This window comes from Taeniopygia guttata, chromosome 14 (assembly GCF_048771995.1).
Source record: "Taeniopygia guttata chromosome 14, bTaeGut7.mat, whole genome shotgun sequence".
NCBI classification, from domain to species: Eukaryota; Metazoa; Chordata; class Aves; order Passeriformes; family Estrildidae; genus Taeniopygia; species Taeniopygia guttata.
In genome coordinates this window covers 14112869-14140158 of record NC_133039.1, presented here as the reverse complement: position 1 = coordinate 14140158, position 27290 = coordinate 14112869, and the positions used below count along the sequence as shown (strand labels likewise).

At 57.7% G+C, this 27290-nt stretch overlaps 1 protein-coding gene across 5 annotated transcripts; it reads left to right on the top strand.

Moving 5' to 3' along the window:
* Window positions 1-881: 881 nt before the first annotated feature.
* On the top strand, window positions 882-25697 carry SRL (sarcalumenin). Of its 5 annotated transcripts, none has more exons than XM_072935694.1 (8): window positions 888-990; window positions 8432-9448; window positions 11038-11133; window positions 12624-12719; window positions 15879-15914; window positions 20447-20563; window positions 21247-21480; window positions 22057-25697. In XM_072935694.1, the coding sequence occupies exons 1-8, from the start codon at window positions 930-932 to the stop codon at window positions 22866-22868; spliced, it is 2469 nt and encodes an 822-aa protein (XP_072791795.1). In that variant the 5' UTR covers window positions 888-929; the 3' UTR covers window positions 22869-25697. The 5 variants fall into 5 exon arrangements, with proteins under 5 accessions (XP_072791796.1, XP_030140730.1, XP_072791795.1 ...); XM_030284868.4 differs by having other exon boundaries at window positions 11035-11133; XM_072935695.1 differs by lacking the exon at window positions 8432-9448 and having other exon boundaries at window positions 882-990; window positions 11035-11133.
* Window positions 25698-27290: the final 1593 nt, after the last annotated feature.

The following is a 27290-nucleotide window of genomic DNA, read 5'->3' as shown; positions in this document are numbered from 1 at the left end:
GGGGAGGCACCCCTCTTTTCCCATGGAGCACCAATGTCTCAGCATCCTCCCATGGCTGTGGGTCCCTCCCACTGCCCCTCCACTCCACGGCATCCCTGGTGTCCGGCCAAGGGGTGGCTCCTGCCTGCTCTGAGCCATCACCCCCTGCTCCACATCACTGCCCCATTCCACCCCCCATCTCGGGTTCAGGGGCTCCCCCTGCTCCTGCTCTTGGGGAACAGTTGTTTGCCACCTTCCCCGAGAAACAGCTGGGTCCCAGCCCCCCAACAATGCTCCTGCACTGCTGGAGCCCAAGGGTCACTGCTGTGGCCAGGTTTTGGGGACAGTGCTGGGAGGCTGTTATGTACAGCAAGGCTGACAGGTGCTGGTGACATTGTGCCCTGTGCCACGCTGCCAGTGCAGTGACAGTGGGGACACCATCAGGGTGGCAGGAACTTGGCCTGTTTCCTTTGGGGTGTATGGCATTGCCTGGAGTTGGTGACCTGTTGCGGCTGCAGGGGACATCAAATCAGCCCAGGACGCGAAGCTTGGGGACAGCCACCTTTGGGGACGGATGAGGACACTGCAGTGCGGTGATGCTCAGCTCCCCCTGCCCACAAACCCCTGCTCAGCCCAAAAGGAGCTAGAGAAGCTGGGGCAGCCCGAGGAGCCCAGCTACCCCACCCCAGCAGGATTCTGGAGGGGACAGTGACCCCGCACCAGCAGTGCCAGCCCGGAGGTGCCCTCGCATCCCTGACAGGAGGCATGGCCAGCGCTGTCGCTGTGTCCCGGCTCTGTCCCCATGCCCTGGGAGTGGCAGAGCGGCAGCAGCAGCAGCAGCAGCAGCATCTGTGCGGGCAGCTGCTGCCCTGCCTGCCCTGCCTGCCCTGCCCCGCGCCGCCGCCGTATAAATAGAGGCAGCGAGCGGCAGGGAGCTCCTGGCAGCCACCATGAAGGGCCTCAACCTGCTCTGCTGCTGCGTGGCCTCTCTCCTGCTCCTGGGCACTGCAGGTATGGCCACAGGCCGGGCTGGGGGTACCTGGGGCTGGGGGTACCCGGGGCTGGGGCTGCTGGCAGGGCTGTGGGGTCCCCGTGGAGCCCAGGCTGCCCTTGGGGCTGTGGGGACTCTGTGGGACTGTGGGTGCCTCTGAGGTTGGGGGTGCCCAGCTTATGGGGTCCCCGTGGCGCTGTGGGTGTCCTTGGGACTTTGGCACCCCCATGGGGCTGGGGGTCCCACAGAGCTGGGTGTCTCTATGGGGCTGCAGGTGCCTGTGGGGCTGGGGGTTTCTACAGGGCTGTGGGAACCCCAAGGGGCTGTAGGATCCCTGGAGGGCTGCGGGTGCCCATGGGGCCACGGATGTCCGTGGGGCAGTAGGTGGCTATGGGGCTGTGGGTACCTAGAGGGGGTGCCTGTGGGGCCACGGGTGCCTGTGGGGCTGTGAGCACATCTGGGACTCTGGGTGCCGGTAGGCTGCAGGTACCTGTCCGTCTGTGGGGGTCTGTGGGGGTCCTGTGGGGTCGCAGAGAGAACTGTGTGTGCCTGTGGGACCGGGAGCGCAGAGAGGCTCTGGGGCGCCCGGCCCTGGAGCAGGACAGGGTGGGGGGGTTCAGCGCTCTGGGCTCCCCAGAACCTTTGCCAAGGCTGCAGAGCCACCCCAAAATGTGCAGAGAAAGGTGTTGGGGGGCTGTGGACAGGAGGGGACGGCGGGAGGTGCGATTGGGGTAACTCGTACAGAGTCACGCTGGGCACAGGGGCCGCGCTGCCGCTGGGACACACCTTGTGGCAGTGTCACCTGTGGCCTGATTTTGGACTGTGAGGGGGGTGCCAGGGTGCTGGGGATCTCTGCGGACCCCGCATCCCCCTCCCCGGGCTGTGCCACCCCCGGGCTGTGCCATCCGGCCGGGTGTCCCCGGGGCGGCATCGCTGGTACCCTTGCTTGCCCTTGAGTTAATTTGGGCTGGTTCTCTGCCTGGCCGGGCTCCGGCGGCCGAGCAGCCGGGAGGAGGGCGGCTAAGTATGGAAACAGCCGTGTAAGGGGACACTGTGCCCGGCCCCCCCCCCGGCCGCCGCCGCCGCGGCCCCGCTCGGGCTCCGCAGCTGCCGCTGCCAGCGCCCGGCACCCCCGGCCCCGCCGAGTTTTGGCCTTTTAAGGGCATCTGGGGCCATTCTCGGCAATGAATGGGTTTGGGGGACGGTGACACACCCCGATAGAGTGGGGTGACCCCCATGAGGCGGTGGGTGCTGTCTGTGCAGGGGGGTTGGGAAGGCGTTCTGCGGGCATGGCTGGTGGCCTTGTGGGACATCAGAAGCTTGTCTCCATGGTGGATGACCACCAGCCCATGTCTTGGTTTGGTTGGCATGGCACAGCACCAGGATCCCCCATCCCAGGAGGCACATGGGGGTCTGGCAGCCCCAGGACCAGCTCTGAGGGGTCCCTCAAGTGCTCATTGTTTATTGAGGGTCACATATTTCACCCCAGTACTGTAGGTTTCCAAAAAAGCTCTAAGCAGTGGCATGTCTCTGTCCATGCTTCTGCTCCTCAGAGACCAGTGAGAGTTTTGCTTTTCCTTTGGTGCCACGCTGGACTCTCAGACCTGGCTCCTTTGGGGTGCAGGAAGTGGCTTGGAAGGGGTGTTTTTTCCATTTTTAGGACAACTTTTCCCATTCAGTCCCTGTTGGTGCCTGTGGGGCTGTGGGGATCCCATGGGGATGTGGGGCTGCAGGTGCCCATGGGAAGAGAAGGGGTCAAAGTCTAATGGAGAGCCAGGGGCTTTGTTGGAACATCATGGCAATGGATGGTCCTTTGGCTTTAGTGGCACCTGAGGCTGCCAAGACCCTGCCACCATTCCCAGAGGCTGGGGGTGGGAATTGCCCTGTGCCTGTGCTCTTACAGCCCCCGCTGAGGCAGCTCATTGCACACGTGGCTGGGGCTGGCAAAGCTCCCCAGGGCTGTCGAGAGCCTGGCAGGGACCAGCACCCACCGTGGGGCTGGGCAGGGGCTCACGGTGAGAGCACTCGCCCAGAGCTCCATCTGCTCCTGCCCAGGGGAACACACTCACACCTCTCTTCCAGGCTGGCTGACCCCTGTGGCCACCAGCAATGGGCTACAGGGATGCTGGCAGGGCAGTGCCCAGACACTGCCCAGCAGCTTTGCCCTGGGGATCCCTTGGCTCTGCAGCCGTCATGGGTTTGAGTGGAAGGGCAATTCCAGGCTGTGCCATCACCTCCTCTGAGCTGAGAGAGGACTTGGGGAAAGTCCTGGCACAGTGGTGTCCTCCTGCAAGGCACTGCAGGGCTGGCACAGACCCCTCCTGGCAACAACAGAGTGATCTGTGCCAGCCTCAGCTTCTGGGAGTCCTTGTCTGCCTCATCCTGGAAGGTGTCACCTCAGGATGAGCTCCATCACCACATTCTTGTGGCATCTTGGGGTGTTCTCCATCGCCTTGGAATGTGTCACTTTAGGGTGGGCTCCACCTCCCAGGTCAGAACATCTTGGGAGTGGGACTGTGACACTTTGTGTGGGCTCAGGGTCCTGGGCACAGCAGCCATGGGGACACCCCACCCCAACCATCCCAGGTCAATGGCCCCCACAGTAACCAACATCCCCAGAGGTGGGAACCTCTGTGTCCCAGTGACACCTCACTGCACTTGTTCCACCCTCCAGCACCAGCACAGCCACGGGCAGCACTGCCATTGGCTGTGTGTGAGACAAAGGGCTTGGGGTGCCTCAGGTGTGTTGGGTCCTTGTGCCACCTACATCCCTGTCACACCCCTGGTGCCTCACCCCAGGGAGACCCTGGTCCCTGTGGGTGCCCCATCCTACTCCAAATGTGTTGGCTGAGCAAAGCAAAGCAGACACCAGGCAGGTTGGCTCAGCTGTGAGGGCTCTGCCCTCTCCATCAGCCATCCTTGTCCCGGTGTGTAGGTGACATCCAGCTTGGCAGGAATGCCAGGAGACCTCGCTTGTGCATGGCCCTGGTGGCACAGAGGTACCAGCAGGTCTCTGTGGGCTGGCACCAGGCTGGGAGGGCTGTGCCATGCCCAAGGACAACACTCCTGCCACGCTCCCACTGTGTCCCACTCGCCGAGCTGGTGAAATCCCAGCCTGGCCACTGGGTCAGGGTGACCAGATTTCTTCTGGAATCGCCAGTTCTCCTGAGCTCTGCAGGAACAGCAGCAGCCCCGGGGCTGTGCAGGACTCCACGGAGCTATTTCCAGCTCACAGGGACATTTCCCTTGTAAGTGACTGCTGGAGGGAGCCGTGAGCTCCTGTGCCAGAGGGGGCTGCAGGAGGGGCAGGGGAGGCTCTGGACAGGCACCCCGAGCCAGGATGGGGTGTTGGCAGTGCCAGCCAGGCACACAGCTCGACCCTTGGGGTCACACAGCCCTGGGCACTCTGTGGAAAAGGGCTTGGAGGTGTGTGGCCCTGTCCATGTGCTGCTGTCCCCCAGTGCTGCCACGCCAGACCCCAGGGCTGTGTCCCCCCACTCAGCATGGCCAGGCAGGGTCTGCCCCCACATTCACGTGGATTTGAGGATCTTGTGGGACATCAGGCATTAGAATCCAGGTTGGCAAGTCCAAGGGGTGACTGGGTGACCAGGAATGCTTGGGATGACTCAAGGAGGGATGGGGAGCCAGGAAGTCTGGCCTTGAATGGACAGAGGGTTTCCCTCAGGGGACGTCCCTGGGCTTTGGGTTGGTGAAGCCTCCCACGGCTGGAGGCCAGGGGACAGGAACAGTGAAACTTCTTGGACACTTTTCCTCAGGAAGAAGGAGCTCTTCCAGCCCCAGCCATGCCACAGCATGTCCCTTGGGTCCCCCAGCATTCCCCCAAGCTGCAAGTGACACTGCAGGTGGATGTTCCTCGATGTAGAGCGTGACACCTGCCTGTGCCAAAATACCTGATGTTTCCTGGCCATCTGCTCACTGATGGACCCAGATCTCCTCAGCCAGGAAGCAGCAGGTGCTTCATCTCCCACCTTCCTCATCTTCGTGTCTCCTGCAAGTCAGGGTTCAGGGTTCATTACAGACCTTAAGAGTGGGGAGACAGTCAAGGAAACACCTTGCAGGAGGATGGGATTCCCTATTTTAATCACTATTTAGAAAGCTCCAAGCCTGGTTTTAAACCCTTTGGCAGATTCTGGTGAGGTTTCTTTACCACATATTAATAAAAATATCAATTAGTTCTATCCAACCATTTACAGAAATCAAATCACTTCATAACTTTATTTAACTAAACTTAAAATATTCTGTACAAATGAGGTCAAGTTGATTTGACAAAACTGTTTCCTAGACCTCCCTCTGCATTGAAAACCAGGAATATATTTGCTTTGTGCTGGAGTTTTGGGATCATGAACCTTCTGGGATGTGATGATGCGTCTGGGTATCCTGGATTTTGGGGTGCACAAAGGTCTGGAGAGCCAATCTCATCCTCAGCCCCACCCTTGTGGGGTGCTTGAGCCCTCGTGGGACACTTCCCTCTGAAGGTGTTGGCCCAGCTGACCCCAAACTGGAGCTGGAGCCGGGCTCCCCCTGCTCTGGGTCCTGGGCTGGCAGGGCCACGAGCTGGAGGAGCACTGGGGGTGGCTCTGAGCAAGGGAGCCCCACGGAGCCTGGAGGGAAGGGACATCACCATGAAAAGGGGTCTCACAGGAAAGGCGGGATCTGCAGCTGGAAAATCCCAGGAACTGCCTGACAGCTTCTTTGTGCCCAGTCAGCTTCCACGAGGTTTTAAAGAGCTTTGCCAGAATAAAGGCATGGTTGGATATTTGGGATACAAAGTCCCACCGAGGGACCCTGGGAGGACACGGGGAGCACCAGGACTTGCAGGAGCCAGCGGATAATACCCCCAGGGAAGCAGGATTGGGATCGGGCAGGGGAAGGGGGCGTGTGAAAAGCCATCCCCGCAGCCCTGCCATGGCCGGCCCCACGCTCAGGGCTCCGATTTCTGCTGGAGGGGGAGCGTGTCCCTCTCCAGGGCCACCTGTGCCCATCTGTCCCTTCTCACCGTCCTCCTGGAGGAGCCGTTCTGCCGTCAGGTCGTTGCTGTTCCCGTAGTCCCCGTGAGGGATGGAGGGGACCCCGCGATGTTCAGCCGTGCCCCTCTGTCCCACACGGGCAAAGCAGCCCCACTATCCTGGGGCACCCAGAACCGCGCCCTGGGGTCTCCATCCTGCTGTCACCACCTGAAAAATGTCCCCTGGCAGCTCATAAAAGCCCCAGATTGAGAAAGGAGGGAGCAGGGAGGTCAAATCCCCGAGGGGAAAAGGGCGAGGTCTCCTCTCCGATGCCACCCATGTGCTTGGCACAATGCAAGGTGTGAATGCGGGGAGCCCCGCTGTCACTTTACACCGTGGCTGTCCCCTTCTGGGACCCACGGGGGCCCCCAGGAGCGGACGTCAGCCTTGGCTGGCAGCGGGGCGAGGGGCTGGGGCCGCGGGGGCTCCGCCGGGGCCGCTCTCCCGGTGCCCCGTACAGTTGCCGTGCCGTATTTTTAGCCTCCGGAGGGTGTTAAGCCCGTAACCTTCGGCCCATTTTGCACTCATCGGCCCGCCATGTGCAGGTCAGCACAATTCCCCGTGGATCGGGCGACCATGTAGGGGAAACGGGGAGAAGGAGGTGGAGAGGGGACAGGGACTTTTTGTCAGACCTTGAAGGTCACAGGAAATGCAGCCCGTGACCAGCACGCCGGCAGGGACATCCCCATCCCAGCACCTCGGGGATATCTCCCTTTTTCCTCGAGAATGGCTCGTGGTGGGCACTGGCGTTGCTGTTGTGCCTGGCCATGGTGGGTGATGGCCCCTCTGGGTCAGAGGGGGCACACAGACCCCAGACAAAGCCCTGAGGACTCCCAGGGTCTCCTCTGCCTGGTCCTGCCCTCCTCCTCTGCTTTCACCGTCACTCCTCTCTCAGCTCTCCAGGTCACCAGCTATTTTGGGGCCAAACTGAGAATATTCCTGTTCCCATCAGCTGAGGGGACACTCTAATGACTCAAGCTGGTCCCCAGGCCACCAGGGTCAGGCAGGGCCATGTTGGCCCCAGCCACTTAGGGCTTTGCAGGTCAAATACAGATATTTCCATTCAAGGGGCTCCTGCAGGGTCCCAGGGGTGTTGCAGGAAGGTGTCCTGAAGGACCAGGGTGGAAGGGAGGGGCGTGGGAGTTGCCCACAGCTATCTCCCTCCTTCTGGGAGCTGAACCTGGGAGCTGTGTGCCAGCAGAGCACAGGGAGGTCAGCGAGGGCACAGCAAGGGTGACCTGTGCATCCGGTTTGGGCAGGGCGAGCGGCTGTGGCGGCGGCTGCAGCTCTGCTGTGCCAGGGAACCAAGAGCCACAGGCAACGAAGGCAGGCTGGGGGGCAGCCTGTCCTTCCCAGTGCCCGCTGCTGGCATGGCACAGGCCTCCCAGTGCGACTCGATCCCAGCTCACAGCCCCACCAGCCCCAGTGCCAGGGAGATAAAACCACCCTCTGGCATCCCCGGGGCAAACTGGGCTGAGGGGTCTGGGGCTGGCCCCACACTGTCCCCAGCCCAGCTCCTCCTGGGCTTGGTCACCACAGGCCCTGTGGCCAAGCCCAGTGAGCTCCAGTTTGCCAAATTCCTGCTGGACACAGTCCTTGGCCCCTGCACGGACAGAGCAAAGGGCTGGCTGTGCCCGCTCTCCTCCCGCAGCCTGGTGGAGGTGGCCTTTTTTCCTGCTTGGCTTCTGCTTGCCAGCTGGAGTACAAAGGAATTATTTTCCTCTGAAACGCTCCCCTGGCATGAGACGTTTGGGGGGATTATTTAGACTAGCAGCAACTGTTTGTAACAGAGACAGTATAGCCGTGATCTTTTATTTTTGGCATCCGCTGACTGATGTTAAATTGCAGTTGGAGCCTATGGAAAATACGGATGGATTCTCCTGGGCCACAGAACACACTCATTGTGTCCCCAGCAGCAGCACGGCGTGGCACATGCTTTCCTAGTGAAGGGACACTCACAATAAATAGCTCCCGAGCCCCATGGCCAGGGTTAGGCCCTGCTGGGCAGCCCCTTCCTCCTCCTCTCCCTCATTTCACCGCCCACCTTGGCTGGTGTGCTTCTCTTGAATCAGGGCTGGGGAAGGACTCTTTTAACCTGCCAAGTGCCCACAGCCCCTCAAAATTTGCCATTTTTACTCCTTTCCCCATCTTTAGGGCAGCTTTGCCGCCTTCCTGCAGTGCTTTGGGGTGGGCAGCAGCCAGGGCTGGTGGAGCCATTGAACCCCCGCCAGCTCCGCTTCACCCCCCACAAACACATCTTTGCACCCAACTCCTTGTGACAGGGACAGAAAATGGAGCTGGAGTTGGAGCAGGCTTAGGGAAGAGTTTAAACCTCTTGGTACCAGGCACAGCTCGTCCCTCAGGGCCCTGGCGGGTGCCCCGGTGGCCGCGGGCCAGCACGGGTGGGACTGACCGCGCTGTTCTCATCGTTTAGAGCCGCGCGCCCCCGGCACGGGCCACGGGGACGGTGCTGCCGAGAGCCCCCCGCCAGGCACGGAGCCCCTGCAGGAGAAGGCAGCTGATGGCAGCCCTGAGGAGGAGCAAGACAGTGGCACTGCCAATGCCTCCTTGCCCGGCGTCACCGAGGAGGGACGTGGAGAGGGGGAGAAGGAGCCGGCGGGTGGCATGAGGAGGGGCCTGGGGCCAGGGGACAGCCAGACAGAGGAGAGCAGCAAGGACCAGGGCCAGGAAGAACAGAGCTCGGGGGAGGATTTCATGGCAGCTCATCGTGGAGGGAACCACGGGCCTGGCACACAAGATGACATCCATGCCCAGGAGGATGAGGAGCCCGGCACAGAGAAAGGAGGCTCTGAGGAGGAAGGGCAGCCAGGGGAAGAGCAAACAGAGGAGCCAAGAGCAGTATCTGCTTCTGAGAGAGAGGATGAAAAGGATGAGCAGAGCTTAGAGGAAAATGATGAGCAAGGAGAGTCTGAGGAAGGTGAACATGGGGAGTCTGAGGTAGATGGAAGCAAGGAAGAGTCTGAAGAGGGAGAGTCTAAGGAGGAGAAAGAGTCTGACGAAGATGGTGACAGGCCAGCTGAAGAGAATGACAAGGAAGCAGCCAGCACTTCCAACAAAAAGAGCCGGAGCAAACCATCAGCTGCTGGCACAGGAGAAGCCAGGGATGGCCCTGCCAGTTGCCATCACCCACCCTGTGGGGATGCTGCAGAAGACCCACCTGCAGCAGTGGAAGATCCACCACCAGCACAAGACCTGCCAACAGCAGTGGAAAACCCACCAATGGTGGAAGATCCACCAGCAAAAGAAGACCCACCAGTAACAGAAGACCCACCAACAGCAGAGGAAGACCCTCCAGCAGCAGAAGACCCCCCTGCAGTGGTGGAAAATCCCCCAGCAGCAGCAGACCCCCCTGCAGACAAGACCCCACTGGCAGGAACAGAGGTCCCCAGCACTACCCCAGCTGCCGCCGAGACCCGGCACAGCCAGATAGGTTGGAGTCTTTTCTTGTGGGTGTGCTGTAGCAGCAAGAGTGACCTCCCATCAACCCGGCGGAGCTGAGCTTGGCACATTAAAGCTGCCCTAGTGCATGGCCCTCTCTTAACGCTTCTGCTTCCCTGCCCGCCCCTAACAGCGCTCGGCCGTGGGCAGCGAGGCCAAGCAGGATGCCCATCACGCGGGCACTCATCGCAGTGGTGCCAAAACTGACTGATGCTCCCCTCTCTCCACTCCAAGTCCATGACTTCTCCTCAGGGATGTGGACATGGATAAAATGTTTAACCTCCAGGCCCCTTTCAGCACACGCAGATCTCTTAAAGACTCTTTATCAACCACCCACAGAGTCCTCCGAGCCCTCAGCTTGTGCAGGGGCAGGATGCTCCCAGGATTGTGGGGCTCCCAGGATTGTGGGACTCCTCTCCACCAGTTCTTGGCTTTAGGGAAGCTGTGAAGAACTAATCCAGCCCAATGAGCTGCTGAGGCACCAGCCCTGCTCAATCAGTGAAAGGCTAACTAGGAGAAAGGGACACCCCCCACCACGATTTCCTAGAAATATTTGTAGACTTTGGCCCACAGGTTGGGCAGTGACCTTCGGACCCAGATTAGTATTTTTGTTGTTTTCATCTGTAACGTCCCAGCCCAAAAAACCTCCCATTTTACCCAGAAGGCAAACCCAGTTTGGTCTCTGTGTCTTCACTTGGCAAGTCAAAAGGTCTTCCTCAGCCCAACACTCAGCAGATGCTCAACACAGTCTCAGGGCTTAGTGGTGCCCTGCTTGTGTCCCCAGACCTGTCCCCAGACCTCTGCTAAAGTCCAACCCAGCTCCCCATATCAAAAAGCTCTTGGAAGCTCCTGGTGTGCCAGCACCTCCATGGCAAGGACACCTCTGTCTCCCTGTTTTGGGGACAGTGGGGTGCCTTCCCCAGTGGAAGCAGCTGCCTCATGCTCCCCACGCCTGGTACGGAGCCATGAGGGACAGGGAGCTGTGCAGAGGGCTCAGGGGAACATGGACACAGGGTGGGGGAACTGGGATGGAACAGCCCCACCAGCAAAGGCGGCGCAGCCAGGACGGGCCAGGCTGGCCTGTCCCCAGGAGCCAGAGGCAGCCCCAGCCTCGTTGCCCACATCTCCAGCTCTCGTGCAGCTCTCTGGGGCAGTGGACAGGCAGAGGGGTGGCAGCACACAGCCTGGGCCGAGCCCGAGGAGCCGCAGCTGCCGGGGGAAGCACCAGGGCCCCGCTGGGCAGCAGCTGCCACGTGTGCTCCTGCTGCATCCCAACCCCGGGAGCCCCTTCCAGGCACATCCTTTGCATTCCCCACCAGCAGCCAGCCCCTCCTCGGAGCCAAGCAGTTGCCCATGACGCTGCCCCCAGCAGCCACAGCCCTGGCAGCCTCCAGGAGCCTGTGCTAAAGGGAGAGCACGTGGCATGCCAAGGGTGACAGCGGCTGCTGTGGGCATGGCGTGCCCGCAGGCTCGGGGTGTGTGCTCCCCGCGCCCTCTCCCTGGCAGTCGCTTGTGTGAGCTCCTCTCTGGGTTCCCCCCTCCAGCAGTAACAGGTTTTCTCCTTGTTTTCCCCTCCAGAAGAGGTTGAAGATGCCAGCGAGCCGACCAAGCGTGACCGGTCCCACTTGGAGAACACCCTCAAGCTCAATGAGGAAAAACCTGCAGATGATGTCTCAGGTGAGGAGGCCATGCATGCCGTGCACTAAGATCATGTGTGGGAATCCAGGGCTTCCCTCTGGCTGCCCTGGCAGGGCTGGGACCCTGGCAGGGGTCAGGAACCCCCCTGGACAGAGCCCCCAGAGACACTGTCTGTGATCTCTGTCCATGGAGAAGAGTTTTCAATCTTACAGGATGAATTACAAGCTCTGAGTGTTTGATATGAGTAATAATTAAGTGTGACACGGGTGCAAAAGTAAAATTTTAGGATTCTAGATTAGGGGTCCAAAGGGGACAAGATGGAGGAAATTGGGTGTCTTGTCCTTTCTCTCCTTCTTCATGCCCTCCATGTTTCACTGCAGTGTTGGCATTTTTCTGTTGGTTCAGGCTGGGGACACACTGTCCAACGTAGGTGACAGATATTGGCACGTTATTGTAAATCCAGCACAGGTAGTTTGTGGTATTTAATGTTTGCACCATCCCACTGAGGGCAGAGCCCCACACGCTGCCCTGCAGGACAGAGCTGCGGCAGGGCAGCAGAACATGTTAGAGATAAACAGAATAAACAACCTTGAAACCAGCACAGACGAATTATGGCTTCTGCTTTGGCAGCGGGGCTGAAAGACAGAGACTTTCTACAATCTCGGGATCATCAATAGCACAGATTCCGACAATCATGGACAGGATTTTCCCTCTCTTGTGTTTTGATATTAACATTGTTTCTTGCTGGTCTAGTAATGCCAGATCTTCAATAACAGCCCTTTGGCTGCTCTTGGGTTAACATATTTTAGGTATTTTAAGGACATCCCCAAGGCCATACAAGAATTGGGAGAGTATAGAGGCTGGAAGATGCAGACAGTGAGTCAGGCACACCCCTGCTCAAAGAAACCTGGAGCAACTTGTAACAAAGGGTTGGGATTTTTATTCCAATTATATATTGGCTTTTGCTACTCTAAGGTTTGCTTCTGCTGGCCCCGCTGGCAGTTTGGGCTGGAAAGGCAGTGATAAGAGATACTGTGGAAAAAGCTCCTCCTTTTTTTCTAGCAAGCAGCACAGGGGCCTTGCCAGGGGGCCCTGGCACCATAGTGGAGGGCTTTTTGGGATCGTGGGTGTTGAGTGCTGAACAGCACTTAGGGAGGATGCTCCTCCCATCAGCTGCTAGGAGCAGATGGAGACGGTGCCCAGTGGAAAACATTAGCAGGGGAGAGGCATCGAAACCCTAGAACAGCTTAGGTTGGGAGAGATGGTGAAGACCATCTCATCCCACCCCCCTGCCATGAGCAGGACACCTTCCATAGTTGCTCCATGCCCTGACCAATATGGCCTTGGACACCTCCGGGGATTCAGGGGCAGGCACAACCCCTCTAGGCAAAATGTGTGACTGGGATCAGTTTGGCCAAGATTTCAGCTGTAAGCCAAGTCCCTTGATCCATGGCTGGGCCACCCTCAGCCTGCAGGGAATGGCTCCAGGAGGGTTTGCCTCTCACCTGCCCTCATGCTTTGCTCCCCAGGAGTATTGCAGCGGCTGAGGAAGATCTACCACTCCTCCATCAAGCCCCTGGAACACTCCTACAGATACAACGAGCTGAGGCAGCACGAGATCACAGGTAATGCCTCGGGCACTGGGGCTCCAGCACCACCAGGTCCTTGGGATGCAGATAACAGCGCAGAGAGCAGATCATGGATAGTGTGTCTTCCTCTGCAGCTTCCCTGTCCACGCTGGGCTTAGAGGCCATGCCCTAGTGAACCCAGCAGCAGGAATTCCTGCCTCTGCCTCAGCCCATCTGCTGTCAGGGCCATCTGTGTGGGCTGAGCACTGAGCCCTGCCTGCCTCGGGTCTCCCACCTGCTCAGCATCAATGCCCTGTACCCCTGCCAAGCAGAGATCACGGCCCAATGAAACAGGCTTGGCAAGGAAGCTCAGGACCTCTCAAGGCTGGGGATGAGCTTCCTGGGGGTGGCTGGAGCTGGCATCCTTCCTGCCGGGTACAGGACACAGCCATGTGGGCAGGGTGTTCCTCAAGCTCCACAGCCTTCACTCATCCTGAGAGTTGGAGTTCCCAGCCCTTGGCAATCTCAGACCCATTGGATGGGGTGAGCAGGTCCCCGTGGCCCCTGGCGTGGTGTGGGCTGAGCCAGGTCACACATGTGTCCCTCCAGAAGAGGAAAGTGCAGCCCTGTCCCAAGATGTTCACAAGATACAGGAAGTTCTTGTGAACCAAGAAACACAAGCAGCCTCATTTTCTAAGCACATATGGCTCAAACCCAAGTCTGACTTCCTTGTTCACTGCAGTAATTCTCCTCTGAGTATCTATTCAAGCACAGGAGCCAGGGCCAGATGTCTCCAGGGGCTGCTGGAGTCCCTGCTGCCAGTGTCCCTTTGTGCCCATGTCACCCTCCTGCCAAGGTCCTGAAGTTGTCCTCCTTGTCCTGCAGCTCTGCCTTGCCTCCCCGGGTGTCCAGGCCCACACTCCTGGAGCCATGCCCTCCCTCCTGTTGAGGCAGGACTGGGATACACCCTCCTCACAGATCTTTCTTTTACAGCTGGCCTTGCTCCACCAGCACACAGGCCCCACACTCAGCTGGGGCACATCCCTGCAGAGCAGAACTCCTGCTTTCCATCCTGCATCCCTCCTGCAACTCCTGAGTCTGGGCCAGACATTCTCTAAGCAGGCTTGGACATCTCCCTACCCAGCCAGGCCATCTCCAGCGTAGAGCCAGTGGGCAGCAGAGGGAAGTTACCCTGTGGGAGGGTAATTGAGGTTCACAACACGTCCTGGTTGTCACCCCATGGCTGCTGGCCTGTCCCCTGGCAACACCTCAACTTCTTCTCCAAGCCGCTCTGGTCTGTGATGTTTTCTGTCAACTCAGCCTGGACACAGTTTAGGAGAATGTTTGGGGTTACAGGGGCAGCTGGTGGGCTCTAACCCCCAAACTTTGCTCACAGCCAGAGGATGCAGCCCCCAGCTGCAGTTTCCAGCCCTCAGGACATCCTACACCCAAGCATCCACCTCCTTTATCTATCCCATGCCCAATCATCCACCTCCCTGCCTCTCTGCTCCCTTTTTGGAAGGAAACAAGTGTTTAAGTGTTCCCCAGGCTCCTGCTGGCGTTCTCAGCTCCTGAGGAAACAGCCATTAACCCAGCTCCTGAGCAGGACTCACCTTGGACAGCAGGTCCTGGTGTTCCTCCTGGCCTCAGCTTAACTCCATGGTCTGTTCCACATCATTGTGAGCCAACAGCCACCCCTCAGGCTGCAGTCCCAGGTCAGGTCCCAGCACACCCCACTGTGTCCTACAGGGCACCCTCATGATGCTGTGACGCTGGAGCTGGTGACCCACAGTCCCCTCCTGGCCCCCAGGAAAGGGCACAGGGATGCTGCACTGCCTCCAGTCCTTGTCTCAGCTGTGAGACATTCTGGCCATGCTCCCCTCCAAAAAATTTGTACAGACACCAAACTTCTTGAATGATCTCTGGCAGCCCAGCCATGCCCTGGCACGCACAACCCTATCTGGAAACCTACAGCTCAGCAGTTTGCCTTTCATACCCACAGATCCAGCTTTCCCCAGTCCCTCATTAACAGTGTAATCAGAGAAACCTGCACATTAGTTACAGGGCTGGCCCAGGGAACTCTCTTGACCTTGGAGGGCAGGTGAGGACACAGGGGAGCTCAGGGAGCCTTCTCAACACTTCCCCTGCACAGTGCCTGTGTCCTGAGCAGGCTCACTCCATCAGTGCTGTCCCTGCAGGCTGAGAGGGGCTCCCAGCTCCCCCCTGTGCCCCCTCTCCATGGTGGAGGGAGGCTGGAGGGCACAGAGTGGCCAGCTCGACTGGCTGGGAGGAGCAGGACAGCTGGGGGAGCTTTGGGGCAGGCCTGTCATGGAATATGTGTGACCTTTGGAGGTGTAAACCAATATAGAGGGGTGCTGTGGCAAACACCCTGGCCCCTCCATTACGTGGCAGCCTTCCATTTTGTCTCCCTTCCCATCAGCTCCATTCACTGCAGTGTAACCCAAAGAGTTCCTCTGCTCCCCACACCATGTGAAAACTCCCATGGAGTCCTGTGGGAGCTGTGGCTGTCACCATCAATTCTGACTTGTCAGGGTGCATCTCAGAAAGCTCCCACACACCCTCTGCTTAAGCCTGGCAGATGCCATTTCCTTCTCCCTGCCTGCCACCCTCCCGCCTCTCTGCTCTGCCATCCCACGTGGATGCAGACATGCTCTGGCTGGGTCCAACTCTGTGCTTGGAGGGACTATCCCTAGCTGAGGGTGAGGGATTCTCCCAGTCCAGCCATGGAAAGCTTGCTGTGAGGTCACACCAGGTTGTGGTGCATGCTGGTGACCCTAATTACTGATGTATGCTAATTAGCAAGAGTCCCTGTGTAGGGAATGACCTCCCAGATGCCATCACCAGCCACAGGGGCTGGGTCCAGGTGACCCTGTATCACTGGGGTTGTCAGGACACTTGCTGGGTTGGTGGCTGTCTAACCCTGGCTCGTTGGGCTCCGTGTGCTCGGCGGGTGATGCCAGGGAAGGTTGTTACCCCACAGAGCAGGGGTTGGGATGCAGAGCACCCCGAACCACAGGCAGACAGGGGTTCAGCGCTTGTCCTGGGAGCTGCAGGCCGCTCCCAGGCTGTAACTCCTTGTCTCCTGCTGGGAATGTGGCCAGCGGTTCCCTCCTTATCCTGGAGCACAGCCGGGCTGTCGCATCCCTCCTCGGACTCACGGTTCCTTTTCTCTCTCCCCGTGTCCCTCGCTAACAGCTTACCCCGGACGCACCCTGGGCTCCTCGGCCACAGGTTGGTATCGCTGCCCGCTCTGCTCCCCGCATGCTGCCGGCGCTGCCCGAGCTCTGCGCTGCCCCCCGGCTCCCCCAGCCCCCCGGGACAGCGTCCCAGCCCCTCCAGAGCCCGCACTGCTCCCAGCCTGGCTCTGTGCTTGTCCTTCCCCCAGTCCTCACCTCGCCCAGGCTCTGACTGACACCTTTCTCTCTTGGTTTGACACTGAGAGGCAGCGTATTCCTCTGGCCAGGGTTCAAAGGTGTTTCTGGTACTCCTGTGAGAGGGAGATGGGGGTTCAGTCTGGAGAAAGGCAGGCTCAGGGGGGACCTACTCACTCTCAATTCCCTGACAGGAGGATGGTAGGGGCCGGCCCAGCTCCCAGGGAACATCGCACAGGACAAGAAGAAATGGCCTCAAATTTCACCTGAGGAAGCTTGGATTGGATATTGGGAAAATTTCTTCAGAGAAAGGCCATCAGGCCCTGGCACAGCTGCCCAGGGCAGCGGTGGGGTCCCTAATCCCGGGGGGATTTAAAAGCCCTGTGGATACAGCACTGGGGGACATTAGTGGTGGCCATGGCAGTGCTGCGGGAGCATTTAAAATTGGTCATCCTTAGAAGGCTTTTCCAACCTAAACAATTTCATGACTGTATGTGTTGGACCTTCAGGTCGATCTCTCACCCACAGCACGAACTGGAGGAGCCCAGATGATAGCTCATCTTATAGAGGGGATCTCTTCCCACCCTTCACTCTCCTACGTGCAGAAACTTTCCTGAATGTCCATCCCTGATCCCACAGCAGCTGTCCCAGTAACACGGGCTGGCCCTTGCCCAGCAGCCTCAGCCCCCTCAGAAGCTCGAGCTGGCTCCTCTCCCTGCCTATCCTGCTCAGGGTGTGCTGCCAGGTCCCGCAGGAGGATCAGGAGATGGGAGACAGTCCAAGAAATGCCAGCCAACACCCAGCCCTTCCCCTGGGCCTGGTGCTCAGCCACGGGAACAATGTTCCTGCAGGGAAATCCCATCTTCTGTGTCTCCTGTCCTGCCCCACGGCCACGCTGCCAGACCCTGCCAAACCAGGCTCCTTTGGACACAGCCACAGCAGAGCCCTGCCGTGCCTGGAGAGCCCGTGGCTCCCTGCCGTGCCAGCAGTGCAGAGGGCTGTGGGTATTTATAGCATATTCCGATAGCTGTCTTATCTCATCTCGGGTTCAGGCGCTCGCACACGTGCTGCCGGGGTGGGTGCAGGCACGGGGGGACACACGGGGAGGCACAGGCCACCTCCATCCACGTGGGCTGGTCCCTCTGTCTGTGGGCACACGTGTTGTGAGGATACTCGTGGATTTGGAAGCTTTGGGAGCAAGGGGTGCCCTCCAAGGGTTGCTGGATCCGTGCCATGGGCACGTGGATGGTAGTGTTTGTGGCACAGGGGTGGGACAGAAGTCTGGGTGATGCTGGGAGTGTCCCCAGGTGTTCCAGCCTTCCTGGGTGGCTTGAGGACAAAGACGACCTTGGTGCCCGTGGCTCAGCTGAACCAGGAGAGGAAGGAGGTTTTGCTAGGTCCTCTGCTTTGCTCAGCATCCTCAGGACAGACTTGCACTTGAGGGAGAAGCCACAACAGGCACATCTGCTGGGCTTGAGGACAAGGGGAGACAAGGCCCTGCCCAGGATTAATCATAGAATTATGGAATTATTTGGGTTGGAAAGCACCTTAAAGCCCAAACAGTTTCACCCTCTGCCATGCGCAGGGACACCTTCCACTATCCCAGGTTGCTCCAAGCCCCATCTAACCTGGCCTTGGACACTTCAAGAGATCCAGGGGCAGCCACAGCTTCTCTGGAAAACCTGAGCCAGGGTCTCCCCACCCTCAAAATTTCTTCCTAAATCCCATCTAACCCTGCCCTTTCTCAGTGTGAGGCCATTTCCCTATGCCTTGTCACTCCAGACCCTCATCCAAAGTCTCTCTGCAGCTCTCTTGGATTTCCTTTAGTCACTGGAAAGGGCTCTAAGTTCTCCCCAGGGCTCTCTTCACCCCAAGGGCAGTCTGGCACTGCCACATGGCAGAACCTCACAGAAAGCCACTGCTCTAGGAAATAAAACTACTTGGACATCTGAACTGCTCTTATGCCCAGAGCTGAGCAGCCCAAGCAGACCCAGGTTCTGCGGAGGGATGAGCTTGAGGCTCGTTTGAGCTTGAGCTGAGAGCGAGCAGCCACAGGGTGGCTGGAGAGAGCCGCTGTGATGGAGCTGCCTCCATCCCCCCCCGGCCGCCAGCGAGCCCCGGCTCTTTTCTGCCGTCCCGACCATCAGGCTGACCCGAATCGCTGCTGGCAGACGTGGCATGGGGACACAGCGGGGACAGATGCCACACCAGCACCCTCCCGTTGGGAGATGCTCCCTCTCTCCCAGCCTCTGGGCAAGCAGCAGGGAATATACCCGGCCTGGCATCCCTGCAGTTGCAAGAGCCTGGCACTGCCCACACAGCCCATGGCAGGCAGAGAGGTGCCCGAGGGGCTGTGGGTGACCAGGCAGGGGGGCTGCCCACGTCGCTGCCCACCTTGGCTCCGCAGAGATGTGCAGCAAAACCGGAGCTCACAGATGCCCACATTCACACAGCCACACCTGGCCAGGGATGTGTTATGAAAGAGCACACAGGGACACACCCCAAACCTCTGGCACAACATCACAGGGATAATAGTAATAATAACAACCATCCATAACCTAATTAAAGCTGGCAAGAGAGCAGAGCAGCGGCGGCAGAGGAATGATTAATAATGAGAGTCCAAGGTTTCAACACTTGTTTTGGTCCCATGTGAGAAGACAAGGCTGGATTCCTGCAGCTGCCAGGCAGGGAGTAGGGTGCAGGAAGAGCCATGCATCCCCTGCTTCAGAGGTGCTGCCCTGCTTTGTGAAGAAGGGCTGAGCTGTATGGATGCATCAGTGCCTCATGGAGAGATGTCCCCAGCCCATTCCCTTCTCCAGGAGTAACACAATGAGCACATACAGCAGGAGGAGGCTGGAATGTTCTCCCAGCACCTGCTCCCATGGCCAGAGGGGTTCAATGTGCAGCTCCCATGCAGTGCCCTCCAGTACCTTCGGGGCAGGTGCTCAGCACCACGGGGGCTTTGTGGTTTCCCCCACCTTGGAGATAGGTCCCTGGCCTGCTGGAATGCTGCTGGCTCCTGCATGGGTGGCAGCCATGGAGCACCAGGGGCTCTCAGCTACCTCATGGAAAATAGTTTTGCCTTAGGCATGGGGATGAAGAGAAGGTGCTGAGGGCAGCACAGCTTGCCCAGGGCATCGCCTTGCCTTGGGCCATGGAGGAAGGCTGTGCTCCAGCTGAGATAGCAGCTCCCAGCTCCTCTGGTGTCATCCATCCCCTGGCTGAACTTCTGCTAGCAACAACGGGATGCACCCTCTCCCACCCTGAGCATAGGATGGGGTTGGTTTCCATCAATGGGAACTCACCTAGTTTTACTTCCATTCTTGTCCTCTTTATTCTTGTCCTGTTTCAGACTCACAGGCTCCCGTGTGTCCCGGGCAGAGGCTGAGGGCAGGCATAGGCCCTGGGCTCCTCTGGCTCCACCGGCTGCCTGCCTGGGCTCCTGGGGGCTGGGGGGTCGAGCAGTGTGGGCACAAGCTGATTGCATGAGTCCTGTTTGAGCAGGGATTGCTCCTGGGGGCGCTGGCTGCGTGTGTCCAGGAACCTCTGTGCTCCTGGACTGATGGCATGGCACGGAGACAGGTCACCATCCTCATGGAGAAAACCGCGTGACTTGAAGGATGCAGGATGGGGACTATAGCTCAACTCTCCTCACCTTTCCCCAAGCCCAAAGTGGGGCTGTTTGACCTCCCCACATCCAGCTGGAGGCTCACACCCAGCTCACACCCGGCAGTGACCTCCTGCTCGGCCGGAGGGTCGGGAGGCACGGCCCGGGGGTAGGTCCTTGCAGGGGCATGGTGGAAAGGCTTGCAGGCAGCTGGCTCGAGGCTCGCACCGCGCTTACCAAGCCCTGTGCTGCAGCGCTGCTCCCAACCCACCGCAGCTCCCTCTGCACCAGGCTTCGGCCCGGCTGCAGCATGGCCTCCTCCTTGGCATGGCCTCCTCCTTGGCATGTCCCGTGTTTTGCGGCGGCTGCCTTCAAACGACACCCCCACCCGCCGCCAGCCCCAGACTCACCCGGCTAAACCAGAAACAAACCGAGACAAGGCTCAAAAGACCTTCCAGTCCTCCGTAGTCTAAGAGAGGCTTAACCTCGAGAAGGTCAGGCAGCGAGGTGGGCTCTGCCGCAGAGCACGGGGCCGTGCCGCTCCCGCAGCCGGCGGGCGCTGCCTTGGCTGGCGAATGGCTGGTGGCCCTCGAAGGGCGGCTGGTGGCCCCCGAAGGGCGGCTGGTGGCCCCCGAAGGGTGGCTGGTGGCCCCCGAGGGGCGGCTGTTTGCCCGGCAGCAGCACCGCGCCGCTCGGATGGGATGCTCGTTACAGCTGGGAGTTAATCGCACGGCGGCGACGGCTATTGTTCCTTCACTTCCTCTTGTTATTTCCCCTCTCCGCAGATGGGGAGATCACTTCCAAGCCTATGGTGCTATTCCTGGGACCGTGGAGCGTCGGCAAATCCTCCATGATAAACTACCTCCTGGGGCTGGACAACACTCCCTACCAGCTCTACACAGGTACCACACTCGCTGCTTTGCCAAGGGGGTGCCGACACCTGCATTGCCACCTCCGTGCAGTCAGCAATTCCCAGCTGTGTGTCTTCAATCCCTCCTTACAGCTGGGAGGTTGGGATCTGCTCCGTGCCACCTGGCTGCGGTGCCATGTGAAGGGAGAGGTTCCTCATCACAGCCTGTCCACCCTCCCAAGGGTGGAGGAGAGCACCTCTCCCACAACATCATCATCCTGCAGCACAGGCCTCACAGCTCCCAACCCCGTGAGCAGCAGTCATGTCAAAAAGGCAGCTGACCTTTCTCTTCTCTCCATCCCTCCTTACATGCAGCCAGCTAATTCACCTTTCCAGGAGAAAAGCCATTCCCCTTCCTTCCTCCCTGCTCCCACGGATGTCATCTCACAGCTAAGGGCAAATGTCCATGGCCAGATCAGTGCTGTGGTAATGAGGGCTCCCAGGAGACGGTTCTCCATGACACCTCGTGCAGTCAGGTCACTTCCAGAGAAACCAGTCCCCATAGAAAACAACCCCACTGACATCCCAAGAAGTCAGGGCAGGAATTTCATGCTGCTTGCCTTGCCCCTGCATCTCTTGAGAAGCACACAATGCTCCCAGTCTCAGGCCAGCCCTGTTGTGTCCATAGCCTGGCATGGATTTCATGCCTCTCCTGCTCCTCTCATTGCTGCACAGGGGCAGAACCCACCACCTCCGAGTTCACTGTCATCATGCATGGCCCCAAGCTGAAGACCATCGAGGGCATCGTGATGGCTGCTGACAGTGCCCGCTCCTTCTCACCCCTGGAGAAGTTTGGGCAGAACTTCTTGGAGAAGCTGATAGGCATTGAGGTCCCCCACAAACTGCTGGAGAGAGTCACCTTCGTGGACACACCAGGCATCATTGAAAACCGCAAGCAGCAAGAAAGAGGTAGGGGTTCACTGGGTTCATCTAAGGGACCCCAGAAAGGATGATATGATGATCTGAGGTGACAAAGGTGGCTGAAGCACAATGGAGTCTTGACACAACACAGGCTGCCCAGGACAGTGGTGGAGTCACCATCCCTTGGGTGGATTTAAAAGATGTGTGGATGTGGCACTTGGGGACATGGTTTACTGGTGGCCATGGCAGTGCTGGGGGAATGGTTGGTCTCAATGATCTTAGAGGACTTTCCCAACTATAATGGTTCTCTGATCCTGTGATTCAGTATCTGCTCACAGGAACATCAGGAACCTGTGGTCAGCATCAGGGAGGGGGAAGGTTTGGAGATAAGGGTGAGAGAGACAAGCAGTCCCAGGCCTGGACACCCATAGATGGCTTTTTGTGAAGAGAAGCTCCAAAGTAGTTTTAGTGTGAGAGAGAGGTTCTAGGCTACAGGGGAAGTCCACTGTGCCTCACAACCCATGCAACCCAAATGGGGATTGAGGCACAGCAGGCTCATGGTTTATCAATCCCTTGATGATGGGACTCATCCTGCACTGGATTTCCCTGTTTCCTCTCCTCAAGGTTACCCATTCAACGACGTGTGCCAGTGGTTCATTGACAGAGCCGATCTCATCTTTGTTGTCTTTGACCCCACGAAGCTGGACGTGGGCTTGGAGCTGGAGATGCTGTTTCGTCAGCTGAAGGGCCGCGAGTCTCAGATCCGAATCATCCTGAACAAAGCTGACAGCCTGGCTACCCAGGAGCTGATGAGAGTCTACGGCGCCTTGTTCTGGAGCTTGGCTCCTCTCATCAACGTCACAGAGCCGCCCAGGGTGTACGTTAGCTCCTTCTGGCCCCATGACTACCACCCGGAAACCCACAGAGACCTGTTCCTCAAAGAAGAGATATCGCTCCTGGAAGATCTCAACCAGGTGATTGAGAACAGGATGGAAAACAAGATTGCCTTCATCCGCCAGCACGCCATCCGTGTGCGCATCCACGCCCTGCTGGTCGATCGCTATCTACAGACCTACAAGGACAAAATGACCTTCTTTAGCGATGGAGAACTGGTGTTCAGGGACATTGTGGAGGATCCTGACAGGTTCTTTATCTTTAAATCCATTCTGGCAAAGACCAATGTCAGCAAATTTGACCTCCCCAACCGCGAGGCTTACAAGGACTTCTTTGGCATCAATCCCATCACCAGTTTTAAGCTGCTATCTCAGCAGTGTTCCTACATGGGAGGGTGTTTCCTAGAGAAGATCGAGAAGGCCATCACCCGTGAGCTTCCCGATCTCTTGGGAAGCATCGGCTTGGGCAAGAAGCCCAATGTCCTCTCCTGCGACGTCACTGGCTGTGGCGAAACCCCAAAGAATCGCTACAGGAAACCCTAAGGTGATCCACAACCCAACTGTCCATGTGTTCCTACTGGTGAATGAGCTTATGTCTTATCTGTCCAAGAAGCCGTGGTTTGTTAACCCTTTGAGTGCCGCGCTGGCAAAGGCTACCGTACGATGAGGACTTTGAGTCATTGACATCGATGGCAGGGGAAGATGGGTGGGCATAAGGAAGAGAATAAAAACTGTGAATTCCTGACATTTTATCTTTGTTCTTTTGAGTAGAAGGCAATGTTTAAGCTGTAAGTATGAGCAATGCATGGGTAGGACTGCAGCTGCTTTTCCACTGGTGCCAAGAGTGCATGAAGAGGAATTTCAGCCTCTGCATCTCTGAAGCCATGAGGGAGTGAGAACAAGGGCACGGCGTGAGAGCACAGGGGAGAGCAGTGACACACTAACCCAGGCATCACCGGGAGCACTGATCAAGGAAAGAGATGCCATGTCCCAGCTGTTGTTTTCAGGCACAAACCTCCTACAAATCTCAACAAATATTGATCTTGTTTTTATTTCTGAGACCTCTAGGTCACCTGGTGAGTTCTGTTTTCACTTGACAGCTCAGTTGATCTTCTGCAGCCTTCATGCGGGTGTTTGACTTAAGAAGGAGCATTTGCAGGGGTGTTAGTAGCCCCAGACAGGCAGACGTGATGGGATTTGCAAGTCCATGCCAAAAGAAGAAATGAGGTGGAAAGGAGCAGCCAGCACTAGCTGAGCTGTGCTGGAGGGCCAGCACCCCAAATCAGATGGTCCCACAAGGAGATATGAGCAGGGTTTCCTTCCCTGGACCAGCACAGAAGAAGACACTTCATGCCTATGTGTGTCATTAACCTCAAAACATGCTAGCAAGTCTTGTCTGTGGACCAGCAGGGCTCCAAGGGTGAGGGTTTGGCAGTTTGCCTTTGTTCAAGTCCATGTTGCTCTTTTCTCAGTCAGCCCTCTGTGTTTTTGTGCTCTGTGGAGGGAGGCAGGAAGGGGGGGTCATTAGCTGTGAAGTTAAAAAGGCCATATCCCTTTTGCCTACCTGCTGATCTGTCCTTCCCAGGACAGTCCAGGCAGGTTTCTGGGGCTTGCTTTCCAAACTCCTCCCTTTTTAGCCATTTGTTGGCTCATCTCTGAGCATCGGTGCTCAGTCCTGAAGGAGTATTGCTTTGGAAGCACCTGAGCAGGGTGAAGTTCCCCATGGACAGCTGACCTTGAAACTTGGACAGCATTGCTGTCTGCCAAGCTGAGCCCAAACCAGCCAGGCCACAGACGCCCTGGATAGCACACTGACACCTTCAAGCCCACCAAGAACCTGCTGAAAGTCCTTCCTCCTGCCAAACACCCACAGCAAGCACTGCTCTCCAGGAAGCCTCTGGAGAAAAGGGACTTACCTTTAAAAGAAGTAAGAGGATGTGGAGGTGCTGGCTAAAGCAAGAAAAAGGCAAAAGGAATGAAAGAAGGAAAGAGAAAGCTGGGAAAGGAAGGCTCTGTTGTGATGGGGAGGGTGTGAAGGGCATCCCCACATGTGCAACAGGACGTGAGCTCTGGCAGGAGGCCTGGGAGAGCTCCGTGTCCCCCAGGCACTGCAATGAAGAGGTCCTCTTGAGTCCAGGTGAGTTTGAGGGAATGCTGCTGCAGGGACTTGAATGTTCCTGGCCTCTGCTTCAAGGTAGGACTTGACATTTGAACTAATGAAGCTGAGACTGAAATCTACGTCCAAGCACAGGGCAGGGCGTGGTTCGGAAAGAGAGATTTTGCCTGCAGTGCAGAAGGAGCAGAGGGTGCAAGGGAAGGCAAGCAGTGTCAGAGAGAGCAGCAGCCAGAGCAGTCTGGAGAGAAGGGATGTGCTTGTGAGTACTGTGAGGTCTCAAACCTGCCCCAGTGCTGCTGCCCCTCCACTGTCATTCCTTCTTTCTTGTCCATGATCCTGCTGCTCATCAGTTTTCCTCTCCATCTGTCGTTCACTCTCCTCTGTTGGACTGGTCTGCATGGTTTTTTAAGAGCTAATGGAATAGAATCACCAACAGAAACTGGCTGATGTTGTCACTTTTCTGCTGTCACACTGTGTGTCACTGTCACAGAAAGCAAAGGCCTTTAAACATTTCTGTTTGCAAGCACTGTATTCACCATCTCTTTCCTTATTCCTCTGTTGTCCTAAAGCCCATGAGGTACCATGGGAAAGGCCCCCTGTCCCACAAGGAGTATTGACCTTGAAGGCACAGTTACTCTGCTCTCAGGCCTCTCCCATCGTTCTCCCCACCCTTTTTCTGGTTTCCTTTTTTCTTGCTTTATTTTCCAGTCCTCATCCTCTCCTCTCCTTCCTTCCTCTTCCCTGCAGCACCTGCACGCCCTGTGCGAAGCCTTGGGGCCTGTGTGCTGGATGGGGCTCCCCCATGACAGCCAAAACCCTTCCCTGCCCCCGATATGGTTCTTTTGGGTTCTCTTTCCAAAGCCACGGCATTGGTGGTGTGTTCCCTGTGGCACACACTGACCCAGCTCCGTGCTGCCTCAGGGACATGCTGCCACTGAGGTGCCTCCTCTCCCACAGATCCAGGTGCCTGTCAGTCCCAAGACGATTGGCAGTTCCCAGCCCAATTCTCACTGAGCTTTCTTAGGAGACCTCTGGGAATCTGGGAGTGGAAAAATGGGGAGCAGGGAGATATTTTCATTCAGCTCAGAAACCCAATGCCCCCAGAATGTGGGGGGGTTGAACATCTTGCCTAAGCTTCATGGGAGGGAGGGAGCTGGGACACAGGCCCTGTAGATGCCCGTGATCAAGTGCATTGGGATAAAACTGTCAGCTTGAACATCAGCCTGTCTAATAAAACCTGTTATTTTCCAAACACACTCCCTGGAGATGCTTGTTTTGTTTCTCCTCCTGGTGTGAGAGAGAGCGCACTGGAACTGGGGTGACTGAGGGGGTGCAGCTGCAGGGAACAAAGCAGGAACTGCCATCTCCTTCCCTGTACCCCAGCTTTGGCCTCTGTCCCTTGTACAGGACATGCCAGCCATGCCTGAGTCATTTGCCTGCTTTTCCAACTTGTCTTCTTGTGCCATACAGGCAAAGTGGACCCCAACTCCTTTGCTTTGTGCTCCAGGGCAGTGTGATCCTCCCTGGTGAGACAGATCCCACCTGCCTCAGCACATGCTGTCTGGGCACCATGACAGAAGGCAGGGGTCAGGGACCACGGAGGTGAACCCAGGATTGAGGAGCACAGCAGAGGGCAGGGTTGGGGATCATGGAGGGAGGCAGGGATTTGAGGAGCATGGAGGAGGACAGGGGGGGGTGGAATCCCAGCAGAAGGCAGGGGGTCAGGGACCATGGAGGAAAAAATGGGGGTTTGTCCTCCTCCATGGATGTCTCCCTGCTCCCCATTTTTCCTCCATGGAGGAGGACAAAGGGGTTGGGACCATGGAGGAGGGCAGGAATGGAGTACCACAGAGGAGCACAGGGGCTGGGGACCATGGAGGAGGACAAAGGGGTGGAGGACCACAGTGTACAGCAGGGGCTCTCAGCAGCCACCCAGCAAGGGGCAGATGGAAACACCCTCCCACCGGCGACTGGGGCTCATGCAAACTGCTCATTATAACCCTATTCCCAGCCTGTCTGTCTGTCTTTCTTTCCAACTATCTGTCTCACTCACTAATCAACGAAGATTGTTCCAAGAAAGCTGGAAGAAGAGAATGAATGTCTCATTTGGCTGTGGCTTCCTTTGGAAAGTCTGGAAAAACTGTGGCATCTCGACGTGCATGAAGGTCTGCCTGGCGAGCAGCACATTTTCCTTCCAAAGCTGCTGTAAAGATGTGAATCATGAGCCGGTAACGCTCCTGGCAGTGCAAACCCCAATTCCACTGAGACACGGTGCTGGCAGTGGCTCCGCTGTATCTCTTGGACGGAAAAGACAAACATTTATCATAGTGACATTGCTGGGGAAGAGCTGCCGGTGCTGCTGAGAGTCTGGCGGTGGCCGGATCCTGCCAGCGCCCACGGTGCTCCCACCAAGTTTTCCTGAGGTCTCCCAGAGCTCCTCAAACACCAGCCAAGGGGTTTATAGTCCCTTTTGGTTGTCCTCCACCACCTCAGCCCCTCGGTGGCATCTCTTGCAGGCATGAAAATATCCCGCATCCAATCATCAGAAAAAGAATAAAAGCTTTTGGAAAGGTCTGCTGGGAGCTGGGGGGAGCCCTGGTGCTCTGCCTGCTGCACGGTGGAGGTCCCCACCCAGTCTGTTTTCTGCTGTTCCCATGCATCCAATGCTGGGGCCAAACTCCTTCCAAACCTTGCCTCCCAAAACTCCCTGTGCTGCAATTGTAAGACCTCAGTGGCTGTGACATGTTTATGAAGATACTCACTCTCTGCCCAGGTGGTCCCAAAAATCTGCCCACCTGGCTGTCCATCACAGAACTGGGGCTGTCACTCTCCCTGCTGTCAGCAGATGC

Bases quoted from the DNA above. Each gene is read 5' to 3' on its own strand.
- SRL (XM_030284868.4), top strand. From the start codon at position 930: ATGAAGGGCCTCAACCTGCTCTGCTGCTGCGTGGCCTCTCTCCTGCTC. The intron at 991-8,431 runs GTATGGCCACAG...CTCATCGTTTAG, and splicing joins CCTGCTCCTGGGCACTGCAG to AGCCGCGCGCCCCCGGCACG. The intron at 15,915-20,446 runs GTTGGTATCGCT...CCCTCTCCGCAG, and splicing joins CCTGGGCTCCTCGGCCACAG to ATGGGGAGATCACTTCCAAG.